The sequence below is a fragment of the Pholcus phalangioides genome, unplaced genomic scaffold (assembly GCF_987345545.1).
Source record: "Pholcus phalangioides strain wild (caught in Gottingen) unplaced genomic scaffold, Ppha-v1.0 ptg000010l_1, whole genome shotgun sequence".
Taxonomy (NCBI): Eukaryota; Metazoa; Arthropoda; class Arachnida; order Araneae; family Pholcidae; genus Pholcus; species Pholcus phalangioides.
The window spans coordinates 16,220,985-16,242,667 of NW_028301603.1; the positions used below are offsets into that span (position 1 = coordinate 16,220,985).

General features: G+C 35.5%; 1 protein-coding gene across 1 annotated transcript in view; it reads right to left on the reverse strand.

Annotated features, from left to right (window-relative positions):
• Window positions 1-690: 690 nt before the first annotated feature.
• The window catches only part of LanB2 (laminin subunit gamma-1), a 53,301-nt gene continuing 32,308 nt past the window's right edge, over window positions 691-21,683 (reverse strand). The window contains exons 13-26 of the mRNA XM_089237722.1: window positions 20,889-21,015; window positions 19,264-19,376; window positions 17,596-17,907; window positions 16,006-16,143; window positions 14,967-15,158; window positions 11,386-11,695; window positions 10,854-10,991; window positions 9,286-9,463; window positions 8,731-8,853; window positions 5,633-5,747; window positions 4,993-5,192; window positions 3,051-3,209; window positions 2,749-2,848; window positions 691-1,763 (exon numbers count right to left, since the gene is read on the reverse strand). Coding sequence (XP_089093848.1) covers window positions 1,510-1,763; window positions 2,749-2,848; window positions 3,051-3,209; window positions 4,993-5,192; window positions 5,633-5,747; window positions 8,731-8,853; window positions 9,286-9,463; window positions 10,854-10,991; window positions 11,386-11,695; window positions 14,967-15,158; window positions 16,006-16,143; window positions 17,596-17,907; window positions 19,264-19,376; window positions 20,889-21,015 — 2,459 coding nt within the window. The 3' untranslated portion in view covers window positions 691-1,509. The remainder of the gene's footprint in view (window positions 1,764-2,748; window positions 2,849-3,050; window positions 3,210-4,992; window positions 5,193-5,632; window positions 5,748-8,730; window positions 8,854-9,285; window positions 9,464-10,853; window positions 10,992-11,385; window positions 11,696-14,966; window positions 15,159-16,005; window positions 16,144-17,595; window positions 17,908-19,263; window positions 19,377-20,888; window positions 21,016-21,683) is intronic.

Here is a 21,683-nt window from a genome sequence, read left to right on the forward strand (position 1 = left end):
GGTTTTCATTACCATTTTCGAAAATTATTCTCAAGCTCTTCATCTGGAAGCAGGTTCAGATGAGCCTCTGTTCCCACCTTTATTAAAAAACAGAATCTTGAAGCAATGAGGAGAAAAACCAAGAACTCTCTAGTCCAGGGGTTCTCAAACTGCTCGCGCCAACCTTTGTCTGCAGCACCGCTGAGCAACCCGAAGGTTTTTCAAAGAGATTCTTTGTTAAACTGCTTTGTGTGGGGAGCTGTAGATAAATGTTGATTAGAGTAAGGGGGCACCGCAGATGAAAAAGTTTGAGAACCCAAGTGCCAGTCTCTGTGCCGTTCATCATCCGATATATTTCCATTCTTCTCTGATTTGTTATAAAGCACACCCCATGAATTTATTTCACTAGAAATAAATATACATATACTGTGCACAATGCCTGCTTAAGTTTTTTAAAAACAATTTCTCAAAAAGGAAGCCGGTAGACCATCAAACATAAAAACTATTGCAATGCCACTTTCACTTCGATTCGGAAGATGCACAGCGGTATTTCAAACATGCCTCAGACATACTTAATTGCATTATGGACACACATGCAGCAGTTTCCGGCGCACACACCAATTCGTTTGAAGCAGTAGTTCCCAAACTTTTTGGAATTCATCATTCGCTGCACTTATTGTACAGTATATGAATGAACAACCTTGAAATTTTGAATACGTAACATTGTATTTATTGAAGCTTCAAATCGGCAATAATACAAAAACCTGATTAAAAAAACAAAAACAATTTTTTTTTTCATTCATTGCACAAATACTTACTTAATCATAAAATGCCTCAAAATGAGCAAACGAAAAGAAATTCCATTCATTAAAAATGTAAATATATATTATATATATTTTAATGAAATAAACACACAATAATGAAGCCATGATCAAAAACGAAACTGCTTACTGACTGACTACAATGAAAACATTTGATAATAAAATTTGGCACAATATAAAAATAATTCAGATCGACCGTAAATGATATCTTCTTGAAATAATTATTTGGTTCGTAATGATTATATATATATAAGGTATCAAAGGATTTTTGCATTTTTAGGGTCGTTATAATTATTATCACGATAACATCATTAAAGCCAGGATTGGCTTATTCATATGAAAAAATATTTCTATATAAGACAAAGAAACAAAAGTTACTCATGGCACACTAATATTTATACATGCCACAGCCAATGCATTAAGTTTGGGCACTTCGTGGAGTGGCTGGACTTGGTCCGTAACACATGTTGTAAAAATATGATGAACACAAAAATTAGACTTTTGTACACAAGGATAGTTGTTAATGAAAATATTTCGATGTGAAACCTTCCTTTGGTATCTGAAATACATTTATTTCATTTTTTTGGTTTGTAAAAATACTTCCGTTTCGATAAGAGGCAGTGACGATGATATGATCAGTGTTTAAAGTCATTTATGCCTGAGATGATATAGGAACATATGAAAGAATTTAAAAATAAAAAAACATAAATCAAGGCTCTAGAACAACACTTCTGTAGCATTTGTCTGGCAATGCTGCTTTGATATCTGCAATGTTGGCAACGTCTTTCTCCAGCTTTTTGATTTCTTCTGTATAGTCTCTCATCCAGTGGTTCTGGTGCTCCCTGGATTGTCTTAGCTGCGCCATTCTCGGTTCAAAATCTGCTTCTTTCAGTTCTTTTTCCGCTTGGTCTAATCGGGTCTCGAGTTCATCCAACAAGCTTGTATCAATGTCATCAAGTCCATCTGCAAATACACATGTTTTACTCATATACCAATATCATGACTTTTTTCCTCCAACTTTGAATTATCCAAAACATTTGAAAAAAATTTGAATAAAATAAGAAATTTTAACATTACATTAGATAGAAAACCCAAGGGGAGTTCACAAAATTGCAAATTATCTAAAATTTAAATTAACCAAGTTATACTATATTAGTAAAGCCTAACATTCGAAAAAAGAGGTAAAAAATTTGACTTTTCTGTGTCCATCCTTTGTTAAAATACCTTGGAATTATGTTTACAAGGAGCATGTGTGATGACAAGTGGTAAGTAATCCATGCCTCGTTGAATTCTTGAAAAGTGGAAAAGAAAGGGGATTTTTGAGAATTTTGTTGACATTATAGCAAGAGCTTCCTGATTCTCAACTCGTCATGAACAAATATGTTTTGTATCGTTAGCATTAACTCTTTGACAATCACTTACAAACTACTCGTAATAGATTCTCATTATAAGCTCTACTCATTATAGCAGAGTTTCACTGAGCTCAAATACGGTTAGTATGCAACTTACTTATAAAAGCTTTTCTTAAACCACAACCCTCATATTTTTGTTCGTTTACTCGGCCCTGAGAACTATTTCTCTAAAACAATTTTCTGATATGCTATAATGAGTTCAGACTGTATATCAGTGAAGCATCGAATCTCAGATACAAAGAGATGCAACTTCCAATGATAGTATGATGAAAGGATTTCTGCCATTTATCCAGTTCAAAACAGTAAATAAATGTGCCATTCATTTGCTTTAGTTACAGCATCTTTCGAAACGAGTGATTGTTCAAGCGATCAAGTATAAATTTACTCAATGATTCCTGAAGATGCCCGTCTTCTGTAAGCAATGAGTTCATATACTAATTCATGATGATAAATTCATTGTTAAAAAGCAAGAAATATGCAACAGCCTGAAAACCTTCCATATCTGTGAGAAAGCGTAATATATTAAAATTAAATACCTAAAGCTCTCAAAATGTCTTCAACTGTATCCAATGCATTCTTGACCTGAACTGAAGCATCTGTGGCACTGATTTTGGCTTGGTTAGCTTGTTCCAGGGCCTGAAAAAATTCGAGAAAACTGTCAAATAAAAAAAAGCTAAAACGTTTGTGACTTCAAGTAGCAGTAATCAAAAAAGAAGTTTATTAGCAGTAAAAAAATGTATTTCTTTCAAATCAAGTTATGCCTAAAATTTTATGCAAGAGAAAAAGACCTAAAATAAAATTTATGAGGATGAAAAGATCACATGAAAACATTCAAAACCTCTTTTGCGAGTTGTTCGTCATCAGTAGCACGGTCCTCATATTCCAAAATTCGTCCATTTGTAGCTTCAACTTGGCCAGCAAGTTCATCTGCTTGAGTTTTCAGTTTATTCGCTTTGTCTTTTGTTTGATCAGCTTCGTCCCGGACCGAGCGTGCATTCTGAAAATAAAAAACATTCAAATTATGAATAAAATCAAGTGTAAAGTTTATATTCAGTCATATTGGGCTTACCAACAGTGCACATGACAGTCGTGAGACAGGTTAGTTTTACCACCCCACTGTTTGGTATTTTGCCCTATACTTGTAGGATAGGGCTTCAGCTTGGCACTGCCGTTATGTAGCGCTAAGCTCTGCGGTTGAAGGTTATTACAGATCTGTGTGTATCTATATAGCAAAACCTCATGACAGACGTTAAGAGGTGTGGCATCTTCCCCCCCCCCCCCCCTGCAAATCAGACCTCATTGGCACTTGACTCAGGATTTATTTCTGTTTCACCCTGCCAAGTTTCATACCGGGTAGGACTGCAGCACCTGATTTATGAAAGTTAACCTGTGTACTTTTGGGTGGGTCAGGGGTGCATCAATGCATCAATGAGATGCAACCAACTGTGCCCGATTGGTCAGTAGATCAGAAGCATGCAGTGATTAACAAAAGAAACCTAAATTCATTTTATAAAATATCCTTATAAGTACTTTTTTTTCAATTTATAGACCTTCCGTCTATACACAGGATGTCCTGTAAGTGCTAATGCTGCCGTTATCTTATCAACTGGCTATACTAGAGGTACAATTTCAATTTTAAAAAATGCTCAAAAAGCATTAAAAAATTACCCTGTACCAGTTTTGAGAGTGAAAATGCAGTGTGCAACAAAAAGAAAAAAATCTAAATTTTTATATGCCCCTTTGTTTCCTAACTTCCAGTTAGACAGTTGTTGCCCTGTATCTCATGAGGTTAACAAAAAAATTTTTTTGTTCAATATTCGCTGAGATATTCAAATTCCAAAATAAGAGAAAAGTTGGGAAGGAGCATTGTGTGTCCATTAGTTTTTGGTGTTCTTTACCAACTTTTCTCGTCCTGTACTGAACGGGTTTACTTGGTCCTGTTCAGTACAGGAGGAAAAAAGCAAGGACGGTTACGTTTGCAAGTACGGTCCCGTTCAGTGTGCATGAGCTCTAAGGAAAGATTGATATATTCGTTGCCTTTGTAGTCTAATGATCTAGGGCAGTGTTTCTCAACCACCAGACACTAACACTAGTCACACTGGACCCTGAGTGAGTTACAATTTCATTTTTCTCGTTAGTTGTGTGTATGACTGGCCCTTTCATTTACACAAAAGACATTTACCGGGCCATCCTCTTCCAAAGGTTGTGAACCACAGGATGTTCACCTAGCAAGTGAGAGGGTGTGGGTTCTTTCCCACAAGGGCCCCCCCCCCCAAAGAAACACTTCAAATTACCCTTCTCCCATCCCTAAAATTTACTGTCTTCTCTAGATTGTCACCCATAACATCAAACCTTCATTGCCTCTGCCTAGCCCCGATCTTGCTATAACCCATATCATGCTCCACCTTCCCAGGCCAAATAATGTTTTGTAGCCCCTCTCTGCTTGATTACAAGTACCAGAATGATAGAGCCTTCCAATTTATATACACAGTTTTGGAAATCATAGATTATTTCCCGATTTCATACCCTAGTGTTTGCGCAATCATCGTTCAAACTCCCCCCAGTTATGTCATCAAAAATCAGTGAATGACAACTTCCCTTTCCCCATGGGTACATACGTAATACTTGAAAGGCCCTAATGCTGTTAAGGAACAAGAACTTTAGAACAAGCTTTCCCCCCCCCTCAAGGATATGTTTCCTCGTTAATAATAAAAAGAAGTGAAATGTGTAGGAAAAGGAAGAAAAAATTAAACATCAAAGTGTGTGTTTTCATCACAAACCTCTGAGACTTTTTCAGCAACATTTTGGGCTTCCTGAGCAGTGGAACGAGCCTCTCCTGCACCAAGTTTTGCTCCGCTGAGACCTTCCTCTGCAGATTCAGTCTTAGCTTCTGCATCTTCTATCAGTTGCTCGATAGATGGGATTTTCGCTAATGCATCATCTGCTTTTCCTTTACTTTCTTGCACAAGCAGGTCAAACGCTATACAAATGATGGAATCAAATTATATTCATTCAAGATAGAATCTATATTATGTATTTAAAAAACTTTAATGTTTCATTTGAAAATCAAATATTTTCTTATTAAAATTTATAAATACAGTAAAACCTCTCTTTTGCGGACAACAATGGGACAAAAAAATTTGTCTGTAAAAAGAAAGAGTGGCCGTTAATCAGGGGGTTTTGAAATGCATACATTTATTATACAAGGGGAAATTATTATTTGGCCGTAAAAGAGGGTTGACCACATCTGAGCGGTGTACGTTAAGAGAGGTTTTACTGTATTCCATAATAATAACCATTTTTCAGCAAAAAATTTTGCCAAATGTAAATCGTTTATGCTCATTTAAAAAAAGTACTTAATAACTACTGCTGTTCTGTTTCTATAGTTTGTTGTAAAAAACATTCTGATGCATAGTCTACCTTCCAAGGTTTCAAGAGTCTGGCGGGCCTCAGCTAGCGTTTCTTCTCCAGCTGCCACTGCATCCTTAGCTTTACTTAAAGCTTCGTCAACTTCAGCAAACATCTCATCAGCAATCTTTGAAAAATAATAAGTAACAATAGATTGATCCAATATGAATTTATCATAGTTGTTTTTACAATTACAAATTCAAGTACAGTGGAACTTCAGTTAAGGAGTGATTCGCATTAAGAAGCAAAAATTTTGAGAGCAAAATTTCTTATTTTCTCTCAAAATACAAATTTTGTTCTCAAATTTGCTTTAATTATTGAAAATAAACAAGAGCAAAATTTTTGCGCTTTGTTTATTTTCACGTTATTACAACTGAACTAATGGTTTTTGCTTTCATCCACACACGTACTGTGAAATTGTGGATAATATTCTCCTCTACAGTCTTCTGTCAGTGTGCCTGTCTAAAAAAATTAACACCCCTACGAATGTGACTGCTTACAATACTAAACTAGGTGTAGCATTGTAACCATGACTGTGAGCATTTGAAGTATTTTTTTAAATTCTGCTTGGGGAAAACTGTGGCTTGATTGCATTATTGAGTGTGACTTATGAACAGGAACCAACATTGACTACACATGAACATAGTTTTTATTTTTGTATTCTAATTATGTTTCTGCAGTTATTCATCTGTCATTTTCTATTTAGGCCAATTGTTTTGAACTTTGTTGAGTCTCTATTTCAGTTGTCTGTCCAAAACGAAACAACTCAATGTCATGTGCATAAGATCACGCTGATTATGTTTGTCCAAATAGCTTGACATTAATATTTCTGGAGTGTACTTCTGTCTCTGATTTTGGGTACAGTCAAACCTCTCTTTCCCAAAATCTCTATTTCTCGAAAAAATCTATACCTCGAAAAATTATAACATCCTTGCATTTATTGTACTAAAACAATTCATTTTCGCCTCTCTGTCTCAAAGTAATTTTCGAAAAACTCTCTATCTGGAAGGCCAAGCCTAATGACAATAAAAAAAAACACAAATTTCTTTTTTTACTGCATAAATTTTACTTTAATACAGAGGTGAAAGAAACTGATAAAAAAGAATTATTCGTATAACAACCCATTGTGTCAATGGATCTTGTCAATCATATGCGGATACTATGATTGACGGGGGTGGGTGCCATGTGGATGGCTTGTTCAGCATGGCAAAAATTGAGCCAACAGAATTAGAAATTACTTCAAGAAAGTTTCGGATTCGGCACCAGTCATAGCAGTGATGAAAGATCAGATCTGGTGATTCCCTCGAATTTCAATGACTGATTCTCAGAACAATGCTTAATATAAAATTTAAAAACATTAGGGCATTACTAAAAAACACTTGCTGCTAGAAATTTCATTTTCCGATTTTGTGGAAATGAACAAGTGCACTACAAACTTACAGCAACCTGACTGATACCAAAATTACTGCTGAATGTATGGCCGACCCAGGTGACAAAAATAGAGCAGAAGATGCTCCAGAAGTATTAGAAAAAAATAACGGTGAAAAATGCTAACACAAGCTGTAAAAATTCTACACCATTTTCTAGAGCAAATCAAGAAGATGGGGGTGAAATATTTGTAGCTCTTGCTAGTATAGATGGAATTGTGAAGGCTCAAATAGCAAAAAATGTGCATCAATCTAAGATTATGGATCATTTTAAAAAAGTTATGTAAATAAAATTGAATTTAACAAAAAAATTGAGTGTATTTTATCATATTTGCATATAGTGTAATAGAACACTGATTGTGTAACCGACCAATAATTTCATTAGTATGTAGTAAAATATAGTAAGGTATTTATTAGTTTTTATCAATGAAATTTTTTTTTCTGCCATTTATGGTGTGTTTTTCCTTCCCGATAAAGAAAACTCAGTTTCTCAAAAACTCTCTAACCCGAAAAGTTTTTTGATCCCATCAGTTAGAGGTTTGACTGTCTAACTCAATCGATTACAAATTAGTGATTGAAAATGTGTTTTTCAACTGAGTGAACATCCACATATATTCAACCCTACAATAACTTGGGTGTGAGAGTAATTTGGAAGAACAGTCTAATACTTATTTCACACCTAGAATGATGATCATTTAAAAATTAATACATATTAAGTTTACATTTTTCAGGCATTTAATTGTTAAAAAAATATGTATTTTATTTGTTAAACTCTATTAAAAACTTTTAATATAATTATCAAAATATATAATCTACTCATACATCACAAAAATTTAAAAAAATACCCATAATTTCTTGACTTGAAAGTTTCACCACTAGATGGTACTTTTGAAAAAAAATTGTTTTTATCCTCGCTTTACGGGCGGTTTCAGTAAAGACTCCCTAACTTAAAAGCAAAGATAGAGAAAGGTGAAACAAGTGGCACGTTTAATGTGCAGGCCTCAAATTTTAAATATGTGCTGGTTTTCAAAATTACAATTTCAACTGACAGATGGGGCCAAAGTCGTTTTATTTCCCCGACTTCCTTCTGTGAGGCCATTTAGACGACATTGTTCTCAGCAAAAAAAAAACTATCAGCTTGAAAAGTTTGTCCGCAGCTTGAAAAGTTTGTCCGCAAAGCATACACATCTATTGTGGTGAAGATATTGCAGGAAAGTGGCTTCAAACACTCCACTCTCCAGCAACCATTTACAATAATTAAAAATTTTCTATAACGTCAATGGAAAATCAATCAGCATTGTAAGTGAAAGTAAATATCAATCAATTTCTTGCGTGCAAAACTGAATTATAAGCAATGGTAAATGCTGTTAGTGAAGAAAAAAAAAATTGAACACTGTTTTTCACATGAAAGTGTCAAATGAGCAATGCTTTACAATGTTGTCAACATGAAAAGTGTCTGGTAGTTCCCTAAGTGGTTCAAAAGAGCGTGTAAAGAGATTGCAAACGTGAACATCTTTATGGGGTTAAAAGAAAGGTTTTACTGTGCATGTTAGATGCTTACAAATAATATATATGCAATAGTCAATGAGCAACAATGTAATGGTGTGCTAAACATATTGTGTCTTGAGTGATTCACTTCCTCCAAAATGTCATTCTTCGAACATTGCAGAATGAAAGATTTACTTGTCTCTGGCGTTCTCCATCTTGCAACAAACCCTCCGCATCTTCCTTCTGCTTCTGCAATTGTTCTAATAAAGCATCATTCTCTTCAACTGTTCCATTGATTTTCTCTTGGAATCTTTTGGCCTGGAAATTGAAACGATATACAGACATTAGAAATCTTTCTAAGATTTGACTTTCACTTTTATCATGGCTTTTTAAATTGAAAACCATTGAGCATTAGCTTTTCAAAAGAAAGAACTTAGTAAAGAAGAGGAGGACATAATTGTGGTACAACAAAAAAACTGATTCCATTTAAAAAAAATGGGGGAAAGGGGGGATGCTTAAGTTTTATTTCTGATCTTGATGTACATCAATGTGTTGTATCACTGTAGTTGGTAGGGAAAAAACCAGTGGGATATATTTGAGCCACAATCCAAAAAATAATTGGAGGAAAAATATTTTTTGTAAGAAAATCTTCAATTACCTATCACAAATAATCATAGCATGAAATACTTGATACCTTCATTCTTATTATTACAAATATCAGCTTTATTAAATTGTTTTTCATCGACTTACTTCAGCAATGATATCCGAAGCCCGTTCTCTCATGGAAGATGGATCAACATCTGGAAGTACAATAGAGTTCACATCTGTATACAGGTCCAAAGCTTCATCATAAGCTTTATCTGCTTTCTGCTTAGCCTCTTGAGCAAGTTCCTTTGCTCTCTTCAACATGGCTTCTGTATCAGTCAAACTAGAAATGGTTAAACGATTTCATATTATCTCAAGTTAAGGAACATTTCTTTTCCCTCTGAATGATTTGTCTATAAAAACGGTGTATCAAAACCTTGATTATCTAAACCTTGTAACTATCTGAGCATCTTGTGAGCTGCATTTAAAAAAGAAAAATTGCTTTGGGACCAGTATTAAAAGAAAAAAATGGAATCCACTCAGCCTTGTAACTCAAAAAATAACTAGAACACTTTGAAGCCAAATTTACTGATCTGGGTCAGAAAAAAAGTTAGGAAAGCTCTTCTGTGTTGTGTGTATAATTCTTTAAAAGACTCTCTTATGTAAAGTTAATATAGTTATACCCATTTAACGGTGATAGTCAAGATAAATACTGCTGTGCAGTCATGTGTACATCGTGCTGAACTCTCACCATGATGATTCAAGTTGAAACCCCATTGGTAGCACAGAGGTCAGCTGAAGGTTGTTTTCTGGAGTTTTCCAACTTTGAGGTGCGAATGCAAGCTGGTCTTCTATTTGAAAAAATACCTCCGCAGAGAGCAGACAGGCATTTAAAGCGATACTTACATAACTTGGAAAGTCAAACATTTTTACCATCTCCACTTCAAAATATCAAAGACAGGTGGTAGCACTAGCAAGAACACGAAACAAGCACAATTCTGACAACATAAATAAAGTGGAACCTCGCTATAATGATACCCGATTTTATGATAAGCCCCTCTACAGATATTTTCCTCAAATTTTGGTTGGAAATGTGTATTCTACTCAAATGTCCTCCTTTTTTATGTCATTTCAAGCATCCTCCTATGTTACAGAAAGTTCACCCTTTTGTCCTCCTTTTCAAAAAAAAGTTTCAGAGATTATTATTTTTCTTCCTTTCTGGGAAAAAATTGTTTTCCTGCTGTGAAACATATTTCTTCATTGACATGAGTGTTTTTGTGTTTTTTCCCCCCACATGCATTCACCAATAGCTGTCAAAATCCCCAGAATTTTTCTGTTTCTGTTTTTTTAGCAGTTATGTTTTTCGAATTGAGAAAAATTATTATTTTGGATGGTTTTGTGTTGGTTGGAATAGTGAGACCATCTACTGGGGAAATTGAGATAAGTTATGTCACTAAGGGTGAGCGCAGGTGTCCTCCTTTCTCAGTTTTCGAATCTGGTAACCCTACCAATGTTAAACTGCTGCCTCTTTATATAATGATAATCCCTCTACAATGATATTTTTTCTTGGTCCTCAGAGTATCATTAAATCGAGGTTTCACTGTATGTTAAGGCTACGCACACACTCATAACACATTCCTAGCATGTACTGATTCATTAGAAATTCCCCAGAGGAATGTGCATGAGGTGCATTTGCAGTTAAGAAGTAGGCAAGATGAATGGATATGGCTTACTTTCTCTCAAGTTGTCTTATATTTTCAGATGTGAATACTTGATCTTGTAATGCCTTGTTGGCCTTCTCAAAAGCTTCTTTTGATGTGTTTCTTGCTGAAAAAACGATGCCTTCAATTTCTTTTGCTTCTTGTTCTTGTCTAAAAAAATAGAAAAAAATTGTTAGTGAAATCAAATCAATATGAAATCTTTGGTTCTTTCATAGTGTATGATGGTCTTGTCATGATCGCAACATTCTCAGTTTCCCTTAAAGTATTCATTCTAAAAACCCACTTTAAATATATTAATAAGAAGATAACATGTTCTTAGATTCTTTCCCATGCTAAGAAATCTCACAATGCTCTCAGTTAATTCATATGAGACATAACTTGCTGGCTTGCATCAACAGAATTGTCACCAATATATTTTAAGCATTCTCATGACATTAAACCCAAGCCCTCTTGCATACTGGTGTTATAATGCTCACAAAATTCTTTTCTATTAATGTTGCATTGTGTAAATCATAGGAATTCACCATTTGTTACTGAATGTTACCTGTCTGCATGATTTCTAGCTTCCCTCGCAATCTCAGACATCCTCTCAGATTTCTGTCCAAAGTCATAAGAACGCTCTAAGGCATCTTCCAGGGCTTTTTTGCCTTCAGTTTCTAAAAACTTCCTCGCTGCAGAAAGAGCTTCCTGTGCTCTCTTGATTATATCTTCCGCAGCAGTGATATTTTGCTCTCCAAACTGGCCGATCCCTTTTGCCTCGTCTATCCTTTGGGCGACCACACCAGCAGTTTTTTGAATTTCGATAAGCCTCTTGTGAAGATCTTTCAATTTCCCAACTAGATTTCCATCCACACCTGAACAGAATACAGAAATTAGCAACAGCTTGATTTTATGCAATGCACATTGAGCCTATCATAATATAAATGACAGTGAATTCGAACTTGTGATCAATGCAATTCACAGATTATTTTACGTGGTGTTTCCCGATGTAGGCAATAAAATGATCCAGGGAGGGTGAGCTGGAATGATCAAGGGGATGGTATAGCTGTGAGTATTATACAGAATCGTATGGGCTTGTTTCGGTTGGGGAGATCGGGAAAAAAAATCGACGATATAAAAAACAGTTTGGGAAACTGTTCTGGTGCATTCAAAATGAAGTCAATTAAATGATCGATATGTTAAATAGTAGGAGTTAAGACACAAAGCATTAAAGAAAGCTGTTAATACAGAAAGACCGAACATATGACTACTCCTACATTCCAATGCAAAACTTCAGGAGTATTGGGCACCCAATACTCACCATTTGTATGCATGTTTTGGTGTTCAATGGTTTTTGGTCAACAAGCTGTTTCTGCTGTGTTCTCAAAAATCATTTTGCCAGGGATGGCAACACGCCACAAGGTAGCAAGCCACATGCTGGATCCAGGATCTCATCATAAGGATCCAGGTTCAAACCCCTGGTGATCAATACAGAGTAGGATACACAATCAATACACAGTGGTGATCAAATGAAGTAGGTTTTTTTTTCAGTTTCCAAATTTTGAGGCACTAATATGAAGTGGTCTTTCATTTGAAAAATGTTTTTCCATGGAAAGCAGACAGACCTTCCACACGATACTTGCATAATAGGAAAAGTCAAGCATTTACCATCTTCACTTCAAAATATGGTAGACAGATGGCAGCACCAGACCAAGCTTGAAGAAGCTTAATTCTAACAACATAAATGTGTTACGGCCACCCATGTTTGCACACGTGTTCCAAGAACCAATTTGTTAGAAAATCTGCAAAGGAATGTTGTTTACGAAGTGTATTTGTGCAGTCAAGGCCATAGCAAGGGGGGGACTTGGGGGGGGGGGGTCTGGTCCCCTAGCCCCCAAATGTGAGAAAATGATTAGATTGAAAAAGGGGAAAAGATGGTCAAATCTATTGTTCTATCACTTTGGTCACGGGCCTGAGTAGTTGTATGCCCCCCCATGCATCATGCATTGCCCATCCTACTCCCCTTTGTATTACATTTGTTTTGCTAAAATTTTCCTATGACTGTATTAACTTTTCACTTTCTGTGATATGCATAGTTGTTGTCCATCCAAAGAAAGAAAGTTCAAGAGTAGTAGTAGCGTCATTTTGCCTTAGTGCTACTACTAAACCACACATGTACTTCGTCCATATTCCTCTGCAGAACATCTAACGGATTGTTACATGCTGGAATATGTGCGTAGTGTTGCGAATCTAACGTGAAGTTCGTTTCTGTATAATGCTTGTTATGCATAGTGCTGCCATCTACCATGTTTCTAACTATGAGTGAGGTGTAACGATTGAATAATCGCACAGTTGTAGGCCTGTTGCTCTCTGTGGCGAGACTTTGCAATGGGGGAGATCAGTTCACATTTGCACTTTGAAGTTGGGAACCAGATCCTTAGTGCTACAACTCAGCTTTATAGAATTTCAAAAACAGCGCCAAAGACATGAAAGGTAAAAGATTTAATATGTTGGAGGCTGAACAGGGAGGGGAGGGGAGGGATGGGAAATCAAAGGAAAGTTAGAAAAGGAACAGAAATTCAAAAATAGGCAAGGAAAAGAAGAAAATTGGAATAGGGCAAACAGAGCAGAAATTGAAAAAAAAAAAAGAAGAGGGGGGTCAGCATAAATTCAGAAAAAAAAACAGCATTCATTGCAATGATTTCAACTTCAACATATTGTCACCTTACTGTTGACCAGTGTTTGTCAACAATAAGGTGTGCCAATGTGTATCTATATGCATGATTCATGCATTGTGAAATTTGATTTTACTTCTCCAAATTTCATTGAGTGAAAATACTCCTTCAAATTTTAGGTAATTTTTTTTACAGCTATTTCTCGCTGATAAAAAAAATACCCCTAAAATTTTGAAGAGTGAAATTACTCTCCAAATTTATATTTTCGGATAACACTGCTGTTGACCAATCCTTAAAATATTGGCATCACACCACAGACAGAAATACAGAGGAAGGGCAGGGGAGCATTGCCCCCCCCCCTTCCAGCGTCAATGACCGATCTGACTGATGTAATTTATATGCATAAATATGAATGGCATCATCATAATACCCTTCAGCTTTCATTATCATGCCCCCCCCCACCGCCAGCCTTTCATGTATATCTCTGCCTACGCATTACACATGAAATATATCTCAATACCATCAAATTTATTGTATAGGTGACAGATAATTAAAACCACAACCACAAATGACCCATCTATCTATACCCGGTCTAGCATCTCTGCAAAGTGGTCAGTCACTTGCGAAGTTACAGGAGTCTGAAGTGGGTAATGTGCAAAGTGGCCAACCATTTAGCAAAGATGCTAGACTTTTGATTTGGACAGTAACATATCCACACATCTTACCTGTGTATTCCAAATTATGCATACTGAAAAAAAGATAAAATAATATGAAAGCTTGTCAATAAATTCTTCATTTTTTACAAAAAATTTAATAGTATGGTCATAAACACATTAAATCCACTTTTGATTCATCATCTGCTTTCGTTAAAAATTTCATGCTTTCTATGAACATTCAAAAAAAAGTTTTGGTTTGATATATAGTCACTTTTTTCTTTTTGAATTCGTATGAGTAAATTTTCTCATTTTTCCTTTGGGAAATCCAACATGTGGAAAAAACAATTCGAAACGCATGGATTATTTTGTCTTTTTATTCTTAATCAATATATACAGTCGGCCCTACTCAATTGGGTAATGGATAGTCTGATATACCCTGCATGTACTAATAAAATCCTCTGGAATCAAAATTTCCTCCCATAGAGTCAATGCTAAAGTTTCCCGCATGATGTGATAAATTTCTAAAACCTCTCCTTAACATTACAATGGGCCGCCAAAATGTTTGCTTGCCCCAGCTAACCAAGCATCCAGTTGCGGCCCTGAATGTCACGTTTATCAATATCTGGAGTATACAGTCAGTATATGGACTATGTATACTCTCATTGTAAATTCCACTCTTTAATCTTGATACCAAACCCCTTGCTCAACCTTTACATACTAAAAATGTCTCGCTCTGGTTATCTAAAATCATTCAGAATCTCAAAAAATACCTAGATGGGCTACTATTAGGAGACATGTGTCATGTACCAACTCACCTGCAGATGTCCTTGCATCCTCCAAAAGAGCGTCAACTCTTCCATGAACTTCCTCAAGTCTACGGAGGAAATTCTCGTCATCAACTAGATGTGGATTCTTCTGTATAGCATCTAGAAGTTCGGCCAACTCAGCCATTTTAGCACGGTGAGCATTTGCAGCCTCCTGAACAAGATTGTAGCAAGGTGGGCAGTCTAGAATGAATAACACAAATCACATAATTTTGCAGACACAAAATATATGAATATGCATTCTCATATAAGTATTAGATCAAATTTGTTTATGGAATGTGATGGCATTCTTAAGAAGCTAATGGGCATATTTAAGTAAAATTTGGTGTGGTTATACAGTTATACGACAAAAAGTAAATGATACCTTACAACAGTTATGGTACCTACTCATGACCACCAGTGAAACTTATCAATTCATGACTGAATTTAATAAGCTGTTCGGAGTACCAAATTTTTCATTAGTATTTTTCACTGTATTATTTGAATTAACTGTGTATAGCTTTGATTTTTTTTGAAAAATGCATGATGTTCTCAAAGTTCTGTCATGCTTGATGACAGCATAACAATCATAGCCCAAAATTAATTAAAGAGTAACAAATGCCTATGGTCAGATTCTAGGAAGAAGTTTTACTAGCAAAAGAACCTTGTTACTCTTCTATGCTGTGAGGAAATAGAAGCACGAAGCATAAAACATCCTATAATAACTTAAAACATCAAAGAAACTTAGGAAGTTTTTTGGCCCAAAATTCTTATTTCTTGCAAAGCCAAAACTGAATTAATATCTTTTAGGGGGAAAAAAAGTGTGTTAAAAGTTTAACACATTGTAGTATTGTGTTTGTTGGTAGAAAGGCCTTCTGTTTGACCTTTTTGGTGATTACGACCCTTGGAAAATACCACTTATACCATACAACTGGAGTTAACATTAACATTTTGCCAATACAAATTTGATCATTTTTATTCATAACAATCCTGTTGTCATGTTCTTTAAATTGAAGAGTAATAATAGTAAAAAAAAATTATTATTCTCTACCTATACAGCCAGCAGCTTTATTGTATGTATTTTCTTTGCAACGTTCACATCTGAGACCTTCAACATTTGGACGACACTCACAATGCATTGTTTCGTTGCACTGAGCTGATAGGGAACCGATACTATCACATTCACAAGCTGTAAAGGGATAGAAACATTTAATTTTAATTAATACATGCCAAAATGTAATACATAAACTTGTCAAATTGTAATTTTTTTGCAACTAAAATGAAATACATTGCACACCACTTAATGTGATCTTAACAACACTCTGGGTTTCTGATAGCAACAGCCAATTGATAACTACATCTTTGAAAAATCTCAGTTGTAGGTATGATAACCATATGTCCAATTAGGTTGAACGAGATGCATGGAAACAGGACAACTCTTTTTCTTTTCCACATAACATATTTCAGAATGTTCAATCAACTCAGTTTTTGCATTGTTTTTTTCAATTGTCCTAAAACATGATTTTTTTCTCCTTTGAGCTACTTTTTTTTATTCAAAAATTGTGAGGGGTTCAAGTGTAAATGTCTAATATGGGAATTACAATTACTTCTTTTAATGCATATATTATGCTCCATACGTCCTCCAAGAAATTTCTCAGACCAAGGAACTGTGAATGTGGTCAGTTGAAAGAAACTTACCCTGAACTGAAGAAAGGGGACTTTTTTCCTTACATGTGCCGTCACTGTAAGAAAAAAATGGCACAAGAAGAGCTACACATATAGGATCATAGTAGCTATCACGGCCTGGTTCGGGGATAGTGAACCGTATGGAAATCCTCACAAATAAGGGAGCCTTCTGGCCTCCAAAATAATCTTAACAGATTAATAATGTAATTAATTAATTACCTCAGCATTATTTTTCTTTGGGGGAGGGGGGAATGAGTCCAGTTCAACCTTAGCTTCAAAATATGCAAAAAAGAAAACTTTTGATAAGAAAAAAATTGATAACATAAACTAAAGTCCTGATAACTATAAAGGAATTTTTCTCCATGTTATGGTATAGGTCTCTCTGTTTGGTATTTCACAAAAACTGATAACAATACCCTAATAACATCAGCCATGATTTTAATAATCGATGTCTACTGTATATCATAACATAGATTAAACACGTTTTACGCTCACTGAAATATTAAATTCATATTTAACTTGACATGATGAACCAGTTAACATACAGGGACAAGATATCTTGTATCTTTGCAAATGGAAGAAATACATCAAGGCTTTCTCTTCTTTCGGGCCTGTTCATTGATAACTCTGTAAATGAAAATGTTTTCCCCTTTACCTCAGCATTATTTTTCTTTTCTTTGCTCCCCCCATGGTTTGTTGAATAAAGTTTCCTATATGTTAGCAATAATACCAGTTGTTGAGATTTATCTATACTAGTTCATGTACATATCATCCGAATTTATTGCCAAAAGCCTGTATGTGAAGTGTTTGATCATTATCTGAATAATCTGTAAGCGTTCCAGAATATTGGAAGACTTTGAGGAGACATTCTCTCAAGAAATATGCACTGACATCTGTGGATATAAGAATGTGATACAGAATGATTGTCTGATCAATCGATCAATTTTATACTTACGTTTACATCCATCAACGGAGAAATTCGAGTGATAAGGCAAACACTCATCACAATGTTGTCCTATTACTCCAGGATGACATACACACTGTCCAGTGTTTATGTCACAACTATGACCAGTAGATCCAGTATGGTCACAATTACATGACTCGCATCCACTACCACTAGCTATATTCCAAAACCCATCTTCACAGACATCACAATGTAGACCTCTCACGTTAGGGAGGCACGGGCACTGTCCACTGCCATAGTCACATACCAGCACGTCTGATGATGAGTCTGTCTTGGTTGTTCCTCTTGGGAAACAGTTGCATGCTGCGGGAAAAATTATGAATTGGTTTTTTTTTTTAAATTGAATTGAAACAAATTTTAAAACTTCAAATGAAGCTACAAATCATCTTCAGAGACCTTTGGAGCATCGAGTAAATGCGATACTTCTTTTGGAAGCATAGGGAGGAAGCTGTTTTTGCTCGGCAGATGTGAAAAAGTGAGGGTGTCATTGCTATTGCCAGAGTTTGCCTCATGCAACGAATAGCCATAATGTAAATCTATGTTAAAAGTATGAAAAGTGTCACAAAATGTATGAAAATAGTATTTGTAACAAAGTTTGAAAAGGGCCCAGAGTCAATCGATCAGTAAAAGAGACATTTATCAACCAGCTGACGTAATAAAGTTGGTTTCCTGCGGTTTTCCACAAGGTGCGAATGCAGGCCAGTTTTCCACTTAAAAAAGTCTCTCTGCAGTCAAACCAACACGATACTTACATAAAATCATAAAATAAGGCATCTACCACATTTAATTCAATATTTAACATGGATGGCATCACATTTTAAACACGAAACATGATTAACACTGATATCATAAATGTTATGGCCACATCTATCCACACACATGTTTTTCAAGCATGGCCCCAATCCATTACAAATTGTTTAGAGAAATATTTATGAGATGTGTATATGTAGTTTACTAACTGTAGAAATACACCCCTCAATCTACGACAAACGTTGGAGGGGAAGTCTTACTCAGGAATAGTGAAATTTAAAAGACCTTAAAAGGTCCTCACAAGCAGTCTGATAGGTTCACATAAAAAATTATCATTTTATAAACAGCTGATGCCCCCAAAAACTCACTTGAACTGTGTTTTTTCAACTTGCTTACATTACCCAAAAAACCCTTGGCCAAACACGAATGAGATACCCTGTTCAATATTATACTCATTTGATAAGTTCTCGAATTTTTTATTTATTCTGGAACACATTGAAGGGAACTCTTATGTGGACTGTTGGGGAGTCTAGGGACCACCTTTTGAGAATTAGATAAAAATTTGAGCAAAATGTTATGGGAACGAAAGATTCTGCATTTTACATTATAACGCCATGATACATAACATATAAACAACAATTTCAATTATTAATAGTGACAAGTAATGATATATCATGGCAACAATAATGTTTATCAGTGTAGAACACACCACATAATTTTACATATTTTTTTTATTGAAAGCACATTTTTTGAACGTTCAGTTTTGATTGGCCGTCTAAAAGAAATCAGTCCATAAAATCAAAATTTTCAGAATGAAAGTGGTTTTAATAGGTGGCGAACACTGTGTTGGTAATCAATAGAATTTAGTTAGATGGGAGGGAAAGATCAATATTGAAGATTTAAACAGACCTTTGCAGTCCCCTTTTGGTTCCTTGAGAGCATCGCCAAAATACCCAGGTTTACACAGTTCACAATGTCTGCCTGTTGTATTGTTAACACATTTGAGACATTCGCCAGTCACTCTGTAAATGCAAATTTTAAAAATTAGTGTCATTAAGAATTATTGTGTCTAACACATGTCTGTAAAATGACTGGTTCATACAAAACAAATAGGCAATATTACGTGATCCGAAGATGATGTTACTCTATGCTATTACCACAAAAAAGGTTTCAACAGCTGGTTGACGCGAAGATAAATTCAAGAAAGATGATTCGAACTTGCCTTGCGGGGAATCGAACAAACATCCTCTCACTTGATGGGTGACCACTAGACTACAAAGCCAATGAATCCTCTTTCCTTTAAGCTTGTGCATGCTGAACAGGCTTTGTAGTCTAGTGAACTCACACCTAGCAAGTGTAGAAAGGACGTGGGTTTGTTTCCCAGCAAAACCATTAAGAATTTTCTTTCCGTGATTTTTCTTCCCATCAGCCTAAACCTTCGTAGTAATAGAGGAGAGTATCATCTTTTTTTGTATAAATCACCATCTGGTGGCAGTGTCAGAAATTGCAAGCTTTGGCCTGAGTAAGGTCTGACTGTCCATGTTAGGCTCTAAGGAAAGAGGATTTGTTAGCTCAGAATTTATTCATTCCTACTATAGCAGCACTAAAATTGTTTTTCATCACTCTCATTCAGTTATTAGCAAATGAACAGGATTCCAATCATGAAATTGATTATTGGCTAACAGCAGTTCATCCTCTAGAACAGTGATTCCCAACATGGGTGTTAACGCCCCCCTGGGAGGAGGTAGAATCTACGGGTGTAACATAGGTTCCTATGGGTTAGATTGCGATGGGAGAAAAACATTTGTGAAGAAGGGGGGGGGGGGACAAAAAGGGTTGGGAAACTATGCTCTAGAACGTTTTACACAGAATTTTGTATTCTCACAACACTGCTCCCCACTGAACAATTAAAATTCACAATTATCTGATTGCTTAATTCCATAACTTAATGGACTGATAAAAATCTTTCCGCTGATTAGAAGGTTTTTTTAACATGATTTGTCCAGACATTCAGAAATGACCCAAGTTCCTATCAAATAAACCTTTGCAATGAATGATGACCTCATCCTGTCAGTCACTGGGAGTAACAACAGTCGACAGTCACATGTCCCATATTGGTAAAACCTAAGAATAAGAAAAGGAAATGGAAAAAAAAATTGTGACTTCTGTCCATCATTTTTTAGAAGTGTCTCAGAATAATGTTTACGGGAACCATGAGCAATGATAAGCGGTAAAAACCCATCCTTGGTTTAATTTTTGAAGTGAGAGGAACGAGAAATTGGTGTTTTCAATAATTTTTTGACGTTATAGCCAAAGCTTCTTATTATCAACTTGCTCTATAATAGAATATTTTTCACATCTTTAACATTGGCTCTTTGATAATCACTTGCAAATTACTCGTAATAGCAAAATTCTCATTGTAGGCTATATTTGCTGTAATGAAATTTAAATTTCCCTATACATAGCATTATTAAACTTAACTGTATATGTATTTACCATTATGCATGCATGCTTGCAAAAACAAAAACAAATACCTGTCACAACTTCCAACAGCATTTGGGTCAATATTGCCGTTGCATTCACATCTTCTACACAACGCTTGATCATAGCTGTCAGCTGGCTCACCATAATAACCATCAACACAGAGGTTGCATCTGTGACCTGAAATGGTAAGCATAATATTCATCAAGAATCAAACTTAATTGTAAGTGTTTCATAAGAGAATTACATCAAAGATGTTTTTTGAATCCATACGGCAGCTTTCTTCCAACCACACATTTTCTAGATACATCCCTCTTTGTTCCGTATAAAATAATTTAAACATACTATATTCATTCCAATCACACTTTAGTTATCAGCTGCGAAAACTAGTATTCTTTCCTAATATCAGCACCAAATTTGACCCATACCCAGATAAAACCATTTATCTGGGTTTGAGGTGGGGAAGCTGCAGGGCCCTCAATAGAAGAGGGACCTCAGAAAAACGAGAAGTAGTTGAATTTTTCGAGAATTTTATAGGTTGGGTCTCAGAAAAATCACTGGGCCTGGGAGCCCATGATGCCTTTAAGATGGCCCTGGGGAGTTGTGCATTAGATTAGATAAAACATAGCACTTTGAACAAATACATAGGCTAATGATAGGTTATGCTGATTGGATGATTGACTTTATGACATGATCTATTGACCATTCATTGTGTATTATAGCCGATACTAAAGATCAGGGCATTCTGTAAACGTCTTTTATGATGTTTTATCACATGCTATCTAAATATTTAACATTTTATCAAACATCAATTTGTAGACAACAGCAAAATATGTCATTTGCAGGAA